This window comes from Cygnus olor, chromosome 24 (genome assembly GCF_009769625.2).
Source record: "Cygnus olor isolate bCygOlo1 chromosome 24, bCygOlo1.pri.v2, whole genome shotgun sequence".
Classification (NCBI taxonomy): Eukaryota; Metazoa; Chordata; class Aves; order Anseriformes; family Anatidae; genus Cygnus; species Cygnus olor.
In genome coordinates, this window is record NC_049192.1 from 1,184,462 (window position 1) to 1,196,546 (window position 12,085).

Below are 12,085 nucleotides of genomic sequence, written 5' to 3' on the forward strand. Positions count from 1 at the left end.
CTCCGAACCCAGCGCGGCTCCAGAGCCCGGCGGCACCCGCGGACCCCCGAGGACCCCCGCGGACCCCCGCCCCGCTACGCACCCCGCAGGACGCGGACCCCGCAGCCCCGGACGAGCCGTCCCATCCCGCCCCAAGGCTCCGCCGGCTGGTGCCGCCCCGCGGGGGCGGGCGGGGGCCGGGGCGAGCCCCCCCTGTCCCGTCCCTCCTTCCCCTCCCCTCCCTCCCCGCCCCGGCTGCACGGGCGGAGCGCTCTCCCGGCGGGGCCGCGCCGGGCCATGGAGCAGCACCTGCGGCGGCTGAGGCAGGAGCTGGTAAGGGCTTGGGGCAGGGCTTGGGGCTGGGGGGACCCCCAGCTGTGCCCCCCCCCCCCCCGTACCCCCCCGGTGCTTGGCGGGGGGCGGCGGCGCGGGGCTCGCTGCGGCCGGGGCCGTGCGGGCAGCCGTCGGTGCGAGGGGGGCTGCTTGAACCGGGGAGGGGGGGGGAGGAAAAAAGAAACCAACCCCCCCACCCCGATGTCCGCAAAGATCGGCGATCAGAGAAATCAAAGAAGCGTTTGCGGGAGCCTCCGGCAGGAGTCAGTTGCGGGATGGCGACGATGCGAGGGGAGCGTGCGCTCGCCCAGCAGCGCCGGGGCAGCCCCCGGGGACCTCGGCGCTCTCCCGGCTGCAGGTGGGGGCACGGCGGGTAGCCCCCATCACCCCCCCCACACACACACACAGCCGGGGGAAACAAAAGGAGGGGCCGGGGCACGGCACCAACGGGCCGAGGGGCTTCGGGATGCGAGCAACCCCCGCCCCCCCCCCGCCTGAGCACTTCGCAGGACGCAGATTTCAGGCGGTGTTTGTGCTGCCGGAGCTGGGGGCCAGGCTTACCCGCCCTGTCCCGTCCTGCTGCGGTGTCCCCGTCCTGCTGCGGCACGGGGCTCGGCTCGCCTTTGTCACCGCCAGGTCGGAGCTGGGCAGGACGCGAGCTCCGGCGGTGCCCGGGCTCCTGCGGGGCTGGCAGGCTCCCAGGTGGGCAGGGGGCTTTGCTCCGAAAAACCTGGCAGCAGCCGGTGACACTTCACCTGGTGGCGTTACCGATGTTTCCCAAGCAAACAGAGCGGCTGGAGTAAAAACTAAAACAAAGAGCGCGAGAGGCACTGGCGTGCTGCGCGCTGGGTGCAGTGAATGAAATGCAAATTGTGACACGAGACGTGCACACTGTAACTTGGAAGGCCTTTAAAATCTGAACAAGTTGGAGGGTGAGGTGGATAAAACGAGTCACTCTCAAAAGAGTGTGCTTAGAATAAGGTTACTAAATCTGTTTTTTGTCTTATTAATAATTAGTCTCATTATCTGAGCAGTATTTTATGTAGAAGCCTGAACATTGCACCTTTGGCTTGTGATTCAGAAACGTGCCTGTTTTGCAGAGCACAACATGACATCTGGGTGGTTGGAATATACTTGAAGACAGATCCCTGACACTTAACGTGAAAAGCAAAAAATACCAGAAATGAGAAATTTCTGGTTTTATTCATGCCCCTGCTATAGTGCAGTAATAGATTATTTTTAACTGTAAAAATGCCGATTTTTATTATGTTAATAAACCAGGGCCTCAGCCTGGCAAAGATTTATGCAGACGCTTGGCTTAAACTGGGAAGGGACATTTATCACCTTCAGTAGGACCAGTCGTGACTTAACTGAAAGTAGCCCCATCTTCATATGCTTGGTTTTAAACAGTCACGTTCTTTCCTCCTCTCAGCCTCCCCCCTCCAAATTACCCTTACTTAAAAACGTATTTCAACAACAAGTTCTCAGGATACTGATGTGCAGCTTTGGAGTTGCTCAGAGCGCTGGAGGCGCGCTCCGAGAGCGCGGCTTTCATCGGCAGCTTGGGGAGCTGCAGTTGCATTTACTGAGGGCAGGAGGTCTGTATTAATTACAATAAGTATAAGCGATATCCTCGGCAATAACAGCTTTTAAAAATCAATACTGTCAAGATAGTCTGGAATTAAAATAGATTAATGTTTCTTTAAAGACCAGCCAGCAGTGCAGGAGACAGCTGGAGCCATCTGCCCTGAATGGTGAGTGGGAACCGAGCCTCTTGACCCTGCCTTCCTTGCCACTTTCTTCATTACTTGGCAGGGCATGCCTCCAGATGTTAAATGCACCAGAACCAAGAATCATGCAGGAGGAATGGTGGGAAGGACTCGGTCTGTTTGCTCTGCCAGACAGAGGCAACAAGCTGCCCCTGTGCACTTAAACGGGAGCCCTGTGCCCAGCTCCAGGGCATCACACTGAGCGCAGAAACACAGAGATTTGCCTTCTGTTCATGGAGCAGCTCTGGTCAGTGCAATGTGAAGGTTGGAAGCCACCTGGTCTGCAAAAGTTTAGGTTGCTTCAGTTTCAACTGCAGCCTTTGGCTGGTTTTGAGGACTCTAAAAAAAAAAAAAAAAACAAGCGGATGTTGGCACAGCTCCCAGTTCACAAGGAAAGGTTATCTGCAAGTGCAACTCAATCCCCCATCAGTGTGGGATTCGAGGATTCCAGCTCTGATTTTTCTTGTTCCTGTTTTATGTATTAAAACCATATTTAAGTAATTGTGTGCTTGGCTCAGGCTGCTGGTGTACCCAGACGTTTCAACACAGCCTGTGCATTGAGATCACGCCGGGCTTTGCCAGGCAAGTCACAGATGAGCGTGGGTCTGGGCATGCTTACACCAGCCTCCGTGTCAGCCTCTGGGAAGGCTCTGCCAGGCCTCTCACAATGGCTCCCAGAGATAAATTTGGCCCATTTCACTCAATGAGAGCGCACATATTCCCATTGCATGTTTTCCATTGTAAGCTGATAGTTTCTGGCATGTGTGGTGTCCCTTTGATTGGAATTCATTCAGAAGCTTCCACATGCAAATGTTTTAAAGCCAGGAGAGTCTCAGCTGACACAGCCATTCATCATAGCCGGGCATGCGACCCAAGCACAGCACAGGGTTGGATCCGTTTCCGAAGCTGGGGTCCTTGTCCCGGCGCTGACACCCGTGTCCGGGGCAGCCCTGGACCAGCCATGTCTGCTCTCTGCTCCTCAGTCTCTTGACATATAAAACACAGACCTTGTCCACCTCCTCCTAAAGCCCCTGGAGATTTAGGGATGTGAGAATATGCAGGGCTGGTTTGTAGGCCTGGCACAGAGTAAACTGTTCTTCTCCACTCATTGTCATCTGTCCTTTATACGGCAATTGTGAAATGTGCCACAGCACTCACACATCTTCCCTTAACACAGTTAACTCAGTGCTGTGAGTCCTTTTGACTATCAGCTGGACTCCGAGTCTGCAAACATCCTTCTGAGGCACAGAAATATTATCTTTGCTTTCTGAGTTACAGAATATTATCTCAGCTGAAAGATCAGATTTAACAAGAATTGTCTTGCTCGGGGATTAGGAGAGAGGAATTTCATTTCTGTGTCTCATGCTGCAGATGGCATTACCTCTGTAAACTTTCTGACACGGGGATTGTTTGCATTTATACATAGTAACATCAGCAGAGTACAATGGGATTGGGGTTTAAAGGCTCCTCTACCAGAAGAATAAATCGCTTGTCTTTATCTAGGTAGGGGCTGGTGAGTCCATGGGGCAGATTTATCTTGCACTTAGGGTTTGCATGGCTGTCGGGGTGAGGGGTCGCAGTCAAGTTAGCCATAGCTGTGACTTCACTTTGAACACTTTGATTTTTCTTGAGGTATCCAGGATATTTCTGGGCTTTCTGCTGCCTTTCTCCCCCTCTAAAAGAACAAGTATTAAAGTAGATACTTAAAACAAAAAACACCACTCCAACTTGAAATTCTGAATGTTCTCCTGCACATTCATCATAAATACATCAAATTACTGAGTTTGATAGAGTCTGACTCCCTTCTCGTATTATGTTCTGGTAGACAATGTTTCTTGCTATGAATATCTTACAGGAATAGAACATTTGGCCTGACTGAAAAATGCAGCTAATTATTTTTACTGTCTCACACTGGGTCCTATTCCAGTAACTGTGTCATGCTGGAAAAGGATTCTCTGTACTTTCATTAGTGCTATTTCAGGAGCAGCTCTTGTGGTCTGCAGTAGACGGGGCATAAGCGACAGAGTCAAGGGCTGACATCGCTGCTCACAACTGCAGCAGGTGGAAACGTGCAGCGTGCAGCTTCGTTTTTATCTGCTGATGAGTTGATCCCCTTAAGGGGGGCTTTTCCCATTGCTGCTGGGATGGCACTGGAAAACTTGCGTGGTTATTGCAGATCTTTCCTTGGCTTTGCCTTGAGGGAGGGCACAAAGCAGAAGCTTGGCAGCAGAATTCCTGTTACACAGAATGTGGGGGAGAGAAAAAGCAATTACGGGCCTTGTCCATTTGTTTATTTCCAGAGAAGACTTCTGAAGATGAAAACTGGGGATTTCTTTTTAATCACAGCTGCACACATTCAGGAATTTTTATGACCAGATACCCCAATGCAGGCAGGCCACTTGGCTGAAAACTGACATTTTTAACTATCTTCTTCAATGGACAGTCTGTACACTGAGGCTTACGGTCTTCCTCAGCCCTGTGTTGAGAAGTCTGAAGGCCAGAGTTCTTTTTTGATTATTTACTGGCTGTAGAGAATTGATTTTATTTGCCTTTAAATGTGTGTGATTGGGAAGCACAGAACAACAACACCGCAATTGAAAGGAAGGAAACAGAGTAAGGAAGATAGTTAATCGAGTGATGTGAACTGCGTCTTTCACGGTTAACATCTGCTTGAGAGCCATTTATCCCACTGGGAAATTCTTCAGTAAAGTTTCAGCATCCTTCCTCTTTGAGATAAATTGTGAGCTCACACTTAACATCCTAATTTGCTCCTAAAATATTCTGGGAAGACAAGAGGTTAAAAAAAAAAAAAAGACTTGAAATCCTAGTGATAAAATTCCAGGACAGAAAGATCATCGCAGGCGCATGGCATCCAGGGAAAGCGAAGCAGGGCATGACATCGAGCTAGCAGGAAGCTCCCTGCGAGCACTGCAGAGCTGTGCCCAGCTACAGTTGCAGGCTTGCTGAAGATTAATCTACTTAGTGACCCAAAGGAAAACACAGAAACAATATGATCAGCTCAGCATTTCTAAAATAATTTTGGTCTCTATTAGGTCATCCTCTTTAAATACCAATTGTTTGTGCCTGGTTCTGTTGCCTACCAGCACTATTATTACGAATTGCTATTTGCCGTTTGCTCTTTCCTGTCCCCTTAGCAATAACTTCCTCTCGTTGCACTGCTTTACCTAGGAGCTGGACATCTGTCTTCCTCCCTGCTGCGAGGGGCAGGCTCAGAGCTCTTCTTCCCAGCTCTGTGCTCAGCTGCAAGCTGCGATGCGTTCGCTGGGTTTTCTCTTTTCTCTGGTCAGCACCAGAAACTGCCGCAGTCCTGGGCAGGCCAGATGTGCGGATGGGCTGGGAACAAAACCAGCTGTGGCCTGAGGGGATTGAGCAGAACTGAATTCTGAAAACTTGGTGAATTTAGATGCTAATAGAAAAAAGTTTGTTCCCAGAGTGAGCTTAAAAAGTCCTTTATTTACGAGTGAAATGGCAAGTGAAATCTCCCTTATTTGTATGTCTCAAGTATATGGCTTTGAGTTTGATAAAATGCCAGTAAGTGCTAGAGGATGTTCCTTGGGGCAGGTTGTCCTCCTGCTGTGTTAATCGGTGGAGGAATCACTGATTTATAAGCTGTGAAAACTGGTTGGGGTTGTTGCTCTGGGAATAAGTATTTTGAGGAAATGATTAAAAAGGTATAACTTTCAAATTAGTTGATGCCTTTGCCATCCAGAATGGTAGATTTTCAATGTAAAAAAAAAACCCTGAACATATCTGAGTGTTGCCAGTTTTGCAAGACACTCACCATATTTTTTCCCCTACATCAGATATGCCTTGGTGATCACCTCAGAGTGCTTGGAAAGCTCTCAAACTTTGCACTTCAGTCTCCAATGTTCAAGGTGACTGGTTTAACTGAGCTTTAGAGAAGCATTTAGCCAAAGCTGCCTTGTTCATGTCTTCACAGGCGGATTGATCAGGAGGCAATGCCTTACTGCTGGAGGAGGACACATTTAACAGCTCCTACTGAACCAGGGCCTGGGCGCCACAGCCACGCTCAGCCCTGTGTTCTTGCTGTGTAAGACATCTGTGTCGGGCTGTGCAGAGCTAGACTAAAACTTTTTCGTGCTCATTTTTAGGGACTGCCAAAGTCTCAGAAATGATGCGATTTAATCCAATTTTAACTGAAATCTGAATGTCTGTCATAGTTCTAATTTGTCTTTTGTTGGGGACAAAGGTGTCGAACAACTATTTGTATGGAAGCACGAGAGCCTCAGATTAGGCACCCCAAGTCCCTTGAACGGCTGGCTGACCTGTGCTCCCCAAGCAGGGGCCAGCAGGTAGCAGAAGGGAGGATGCTGATGGGTGAGGTCCATGCCAGAGCTGACATTTTGCAGGGAACACCACTTCCCGTGCCCTGCTCTCCAGGGCAAGTGAGCACCAGGGCTGGTTCGGCAACAGATTTGGGATTCGCAGCTCACAAGCACAGAAGACAGAACATCTCCTGATGCCCCGTGGTGGCCGGGTTACATAAAGTCACTTGCATAACCTCAGCAAGTGCAGTCAGGGTCTCTCTCTATGCCAAATTAAGGCTCTCTGGGGTTTATCTCGCATTCACGCTCTGTTTGAAATTGCGCTTTCGTTCTCCACAAATCCCAGCTCCTTCTACACCAAGTGCCTGACCACAGAGCTCGCAGGGCTGCAGGGGTTCTCTGCTTGGCCTCGTGTTCCCATCACCTTGCAGCCAGAGCATCTGCTTGACTTCCAGCCCAATCTGCTGCATTAATTGCAGAAACTTTCCTTCTAGCATCCCAGAGAACTTAATCTTGAACCTTGGCCAGGGTGGTGGTCTCAGATATGGGGAAGCTTGTTCCTTTTGTCAGCAGTTAAAGCCTGGAGAGTCTCAGAGAAGCCAGACTGAACTTGGGAGGAAGGGTTTCTTCTTGGCAAACAGGAGAATGGCTGTTAGACACAAAAGAAGAAACTTTTTTTCCAGAGCTCTCTCTCCATGGCAAGTATTCTTAATTACCGCAGAGTAATTACGAGTGGATGAAATCCAAGCCCCTGCAGACTGTTTGGTCACCAGTCAGTGACTTCACTTCGGGCTGGGTTTCATTCACACTCTTCAGTCCATGAAAGACCAAGCTAATGCCACGAATAGCAAAAGATAAAGCAGGTTTTTCTTGGAATGGTTTTTGTTTGTTTTTTCAACTTCCACAACCTGAAGCTTTAACAGCATAATTAAGCAGAGCTAAAAGCCTCTTCCCAGCACCTTCCCAGCCCTTCTGCTGATGGTGGGGTGGATTTGCAATGCTGGGGGACACCAAGGCCATCTCAGCCAGAGGCGAGCTGCTGGGACAGGTCCTGCCCCGCACTGCTGGGCAGCAGGTGAGGAGCACCCAAACCTCAGCATCACTTACAGGAAAGCATCTCCACTGCTTTTCCAGTGCCTTGGCTCCCCAGACTGGTGCTGGCTCTGGTTCAGCAGAACCAGCTCGTTCATTCAGGTTCACTTCTGAGCGCAAGGGGAGCGCTGGAATCTGGGTGTTCGGGGCTCAGACCTCTCACTGGGGGGAGGCTGGGTCTGTCTGCGAGAAACGAGCACGCGGATGATAAACGCTGCCCATGAAATATTAATGCTTAATAGAGCCTTGCCAGATGAGGCATGCATTGTAATGATACCACCCATCAGGGGGGAGTTAATTGAATCAATGAGGTGAACAGCGGAGCCGCCCAGCATATGTTGGGGTTGCAGTCAGCCCGGGCGGTGCAGGGGGACCCGTGTCACTCTGCACAGCGTGGCTGTGCCGCTGCGCCCGCCAGGGGATTTGAGGGGAAGTGGCCAATGAGGGGCCGAGCCAGCTCCAAATCCAGCTTTTTGCAAAGCCCCAGATAAAACAGACTTCCATTAATAAGGCGAGAAAGGTTAGGACGAGGAGCATTACCGCAAATCTGGAGAGGTAAGGTGATAGTTTTGTCTGAAGCTTGTAGAACATATGGCCTCAGCTTTTGTACTGGTAACCCAAGAGCTGTGTTAGTCTGGAAGTGGGGCATTATTTGCATATCTGCAGAAGCAGAGGTTTATTTGCTGATGTTAAAAAATTAGATAGCTGGCGACAGTTGATAGCGCAATCGTGAAGTTGGCAGAGTTTTTCTGAATCTCCACAGCTAGCGCATTCGTTCTGGGCGGTAAATAAGTTTCTTGGGAGGGAAGCTCTGAAAAATCATTGGAGTCTCCATGCTAATTTTAGGCTTGGGGTTATGAAATGGAGATAGGGGTTTGTGGTCAGAAACTGTTGTGAAGCTTTCCACTTTCAGAGCTAGGTTGTAACAGAGAATCAAGTTTTTTGATGACTGCTCTGCTGCACGGCTCAGATATAAGCACAGAAATGGAAATAGAGCAAATAAACTAATTTAGCAAAAATGAAGTAAAAAAGTAAAGCTTCATAAAGTAAAGCTGAACAACAGATGCATCTCTCCTTTTTCATATTAAACTTAAAGATCTATTGCTGTACAAAAAAATGATGAGCCTTTTAAACTGTTTTTGACAGTACAGGCTAAAGCTGTTCCTAGACAGTGGTAATCTCTTCTGCAAGCCACCTTATATCAGTGCAACGCCTTCACCTCCAGCCCTGCCATCCCCTGCTGTTCTTCCCTCTCTCCTTCCCATTCCCCTCCCCACTAGAAGTGGCAGCTGTTGGAAAGTACAGCCTGCTTGTTTTATGGTGCCGCTTCAGGAATATGATCCAGATCCTACATACGGAAGAGAAAGCAACATAGCAAAAGAGAAGAGGGGAATTTAGCAGCTCTGGAAAATACCTTGTGTTTTTCAAGTCTAACATAGAAGGTTAAATCTGTATAGCAAATTTGAGGGATAAAGCAGAAATGTTGCTGATGGTCTTAGCTGGGGAATCAAAGAGATCGCTGTTGTGCTGTAAGTAAGTTTAGAGTTTGTTGGTTGTTCTGTACAAGATTTCAAGTGCATTAACATTTTGATTATCCTCCAGTGATAGATGTAATGAGAGTATTAAAATCTGAAGATACATTGTGAAGTAATGTGATCCTTATTAGAGTTGATTTTTAATTTAGTTTAGCATTTCAGGTAAAGAAGCACAGTTCTCAGTGGAAGGCACGGTCTTCTCATTATTCTGACTCCCAGTTTCAGTTACTCAGGACAAGGGGAACAAAAGCAGTGGAACACACTTAAACTGGAGACAGCCAAAACCATTCATAGTTATAAACCTTGGGTTTCTGCCAAGCAATTAATGGGAACTCAAACTATTTTTGTTGTCAGGTCAAAAAAAATCCACTACTTGTCAGCTCGTCTTATTCCTAGAGGGTCCAGATTATTTTTAAACCATTTAAAACCCTTAGAGAATTTGAGAAATATCTGGTTGCCATTCCATGAAATGGATGTGGTAGAGGTATGCTGCATGTCAGATGTGATAAGGGGGGCAGCCACATGTCAGACGAGCTGCGAGCCTAGCTCTCCTGCCCCTCAGTCCGAGCCTCCTTGCCCTCTCTGCTCCCCAGACACTGACTCGGTGCCTGCTTCTTCCCCCGCAGCTGTCCATGAAGGAGGTGGGAGACGGGCTGCACGAGCAGATGAACTGCATGATGGGTGCGCTGCAGGAGCTGAAGCTCCTCCAGGTCCAGACGGCGTTGGAGCAGCTGGAGATCTCGGGGAGCCGAAGCACCAGCACAGAGCAGCGCCAGTGCTGCCGGAGCAGTGGAGCAGGGCCACGGGGCCGGGCAGCAGCAGAGGGCTGCAGCCCCACATCCCTCACATGCGTGGTGCCACAGCCGGCCAGCTTGCCCCATCCCACTGTGCTCCCAGAGAGTGGCCACCTCGGGGACACCTCTTCCTCCTCCTCCTCCTCCTCCAGGAGCACCTGTGGCAAGGTTGCCTCCCACACACAGGCACCTTCCTCGGCCCCAGCCAGAGCAGAGCGCGTCCACCCGAGGACATTCGAGCCCAGCAGCCAGGGCATGGCTGGGGGGTGGCCGACATGCCAGGAATGCCCGGGGTGTGATGATGGCCACGACTGGACGTCCTCCCTGATGTCCCAGAGCAGGAACCGGCAGCCTCTGGTCTTGGGAGATAACATCTTCGCAGACCTGGTTGGGAACTGGTTGGATCTGCCAGAGCTAGACAAGAAGGGGGAGAAGAGCGAGGCCTCCCTGTCTGCCAGCAGGTCCCAGGAGCTCTGCAGGAAGTTCTCCCTCACAGCCAACATCTTCAAGAAGTTCCTGAGGAGCGTTCGGCCAGACCGAGATAGGCTTCTCAAGGAAAAACCTTGCTGGCTACCGCCTGAAGACAAACAACCTGATATTTCCAAAAGACCCAAAAAGATGAACAAACTCAAGGGGACATTTTACTTCCCACTTCATGGGAACATCCAGAACCACCACAACAAAGTGGAGAGGTGCCTGAAGGTAGAAGGTAGTATCAAGAAACCCAAAACTGGCACCAAGAAAGTCCACGATACCATAGACTATACCCAGTCTGGGTTTGATATCAACACAGCCGTTTGGGTCTGAGTTTGTCAGTGTCCCCCGCTCTGCCAAACATTTCTTGCACCAGGGAGGAGCTGAGGCCATGCACTTCTCAGGAGCCCCCTGAGCTCTCGGCCAAGACCGAGAGGTCTCTGCAAAGCATGCCATGCCATGGCTCCAGTCACCTGCACATGGCATCTCCCATTGAGCTGCAGCTTCAGGCACAGCCCGAGCAGCAGCTGGCACAGCCCCACACACTGAGGCAGCCCATGGGGACTGTTGTTTGCAGAAATAATCAGAACTGTTGGCAGCTTTTAGGGTGAGCGGTGCCACAGATAGCGGCTCCTGGAGTCTGCCTCGTGACAGCGCCTTCAGGCCTATTCAGGTCATCTCCAGTTACAATAGCTGCAGCACAACATTCACTGTGTGCATGTGAGTGTGCAAATACATAGTTTTTTTTTTTTTAAATAATTCTACTGCTTGTGTGCACTTAAAACTGGGTTATAAACCTGGCAATTCTAGCAGTGATCCTGAAGGACGTGTTCTTCACATCTGATGGCAGATTAAGTGCTGCCATCTTCTAAATTCAAAGAATTGCTACATGCAGGTGTTGAATCCCAGCTCTGTTGCATTTCAGCTGTTTCTCATCCCCCCAAGCTGCATCTCCATTGTGCTCATAGCACCTCTCCTTCCCCCTCCTGCTAAATCAGTGGGACTGGAGGTTCCTTCCATGGACATCTGTGACACTTGGAAACTTCAGCTGCTTTCGCCTCTCTCTCCATGCCCTTCTCCCCAGGGCTCATATTGAGATACAGCATTGCCACAGATGTTTATTGTTAACTTTGCACTGTGACACAGAATTGCAAGAGATGTTTGTTGTTGTTTCCCGTGCTGTTGTGTACAAACCTTGTCCTGAAAGAACCAAGTTCTTCAGCATCCAGCTCTCCAAGAGCTACAAATAAAGCAGCATTGTCCTTGTGTGCTGTGAAGCAGTTTGTGTCCTGGTGCCAGCATCCAGCCCTGCATCCATCAGCCTTTTCTCCCCTGCAGAATCTTCTGGGTCAGCACTGCCCCAAGAACCCAAACTGTAGCACTCAGATGCCCACAGGGGTGCTTCAGCCCGGTCCTGGCCAGTGGCTGGGGGCTTGGGGCCAGGCCCCATCTGGCTCCATTGCAAGGAGAGCACAAGTCCTCAGCAGAGGGATATCCCGGGGGGCTGCTGCTGTCATTCCTAGGGCTCAGCACATCCTGCACAGCAGCATTAGGTTGCAAAAACCTGCTCTGCTCACTCCAAGTTTAGGAAGGGCTTGTGGGTGAACAGCAGCATTTTTTTTTAAACATGCAATTCTATTCATGTTTTAGCTTCCCAGGACAGAGAGGCCAGTGGAGCAGAGGCATGGAGGGAGAATTTCTCCACCCTCAGAAATTAAATATAGGCACAAGACAAGCCCTGTTTCTGCCCATACAAGGAGAGAAGAGTGGGTCAGCATCTGACAGCTATGCTCAGCACTTTT

At 50.0% G+C, this 12,085-nt stretch overlaps 1 protein-coding gene across 2 annotated transcripts; it reads left to right on the forward strand.

Annotated features, from left to right (window-relative positions):
- Nucleotides 1-206: 206 nt before the first annotated feature.
- Nucleotides 207-11,549, forward strand: INKA2 (inka box actin regulator 2). Of its 2 annotated transcripts, none has more exons than XM_040536082.1 (2): nt 207-312; nt 9,642-11,549. In XM_040536082.1, exons 1-2 carry the CDS (start codon nt 277-279, stop codon nt 10,614-10,616), a joined length of 1,011 nt encoding a protein of 336 aa, XP_040392016.1. In that variant the 5' UTR covers nt 207-276; the 3' UTR covers nt 10,617-11,549. The 2 variants fall into 2 exon arrangements, with proteins under 2 accessions (XP_040392016.1, XP_040392017.1); XM_040536083.1 differs by lacking the exon at nt 207-312 and adding an exon at nt 5,459-8,035.
- The last annotated feature ends 536 nt before the right edge of the window (nt 11,550-12,085 follow it).

Coding starts and splice junctions, on each gene's coding strand:
- INKA2 (XM_040536082.1), top strand. CDS start 277: ATGGAGCAGCACCTGCGGCGGCTGAGGCAGGAGCTG. Junction 313..9,641: donor GGCGGCTGAGGCAGGAGCTG/GTAAGGGCTTGG, acceptor CTTCCCCCGCAG/CTGTCCATGAAGGAGGTGGG.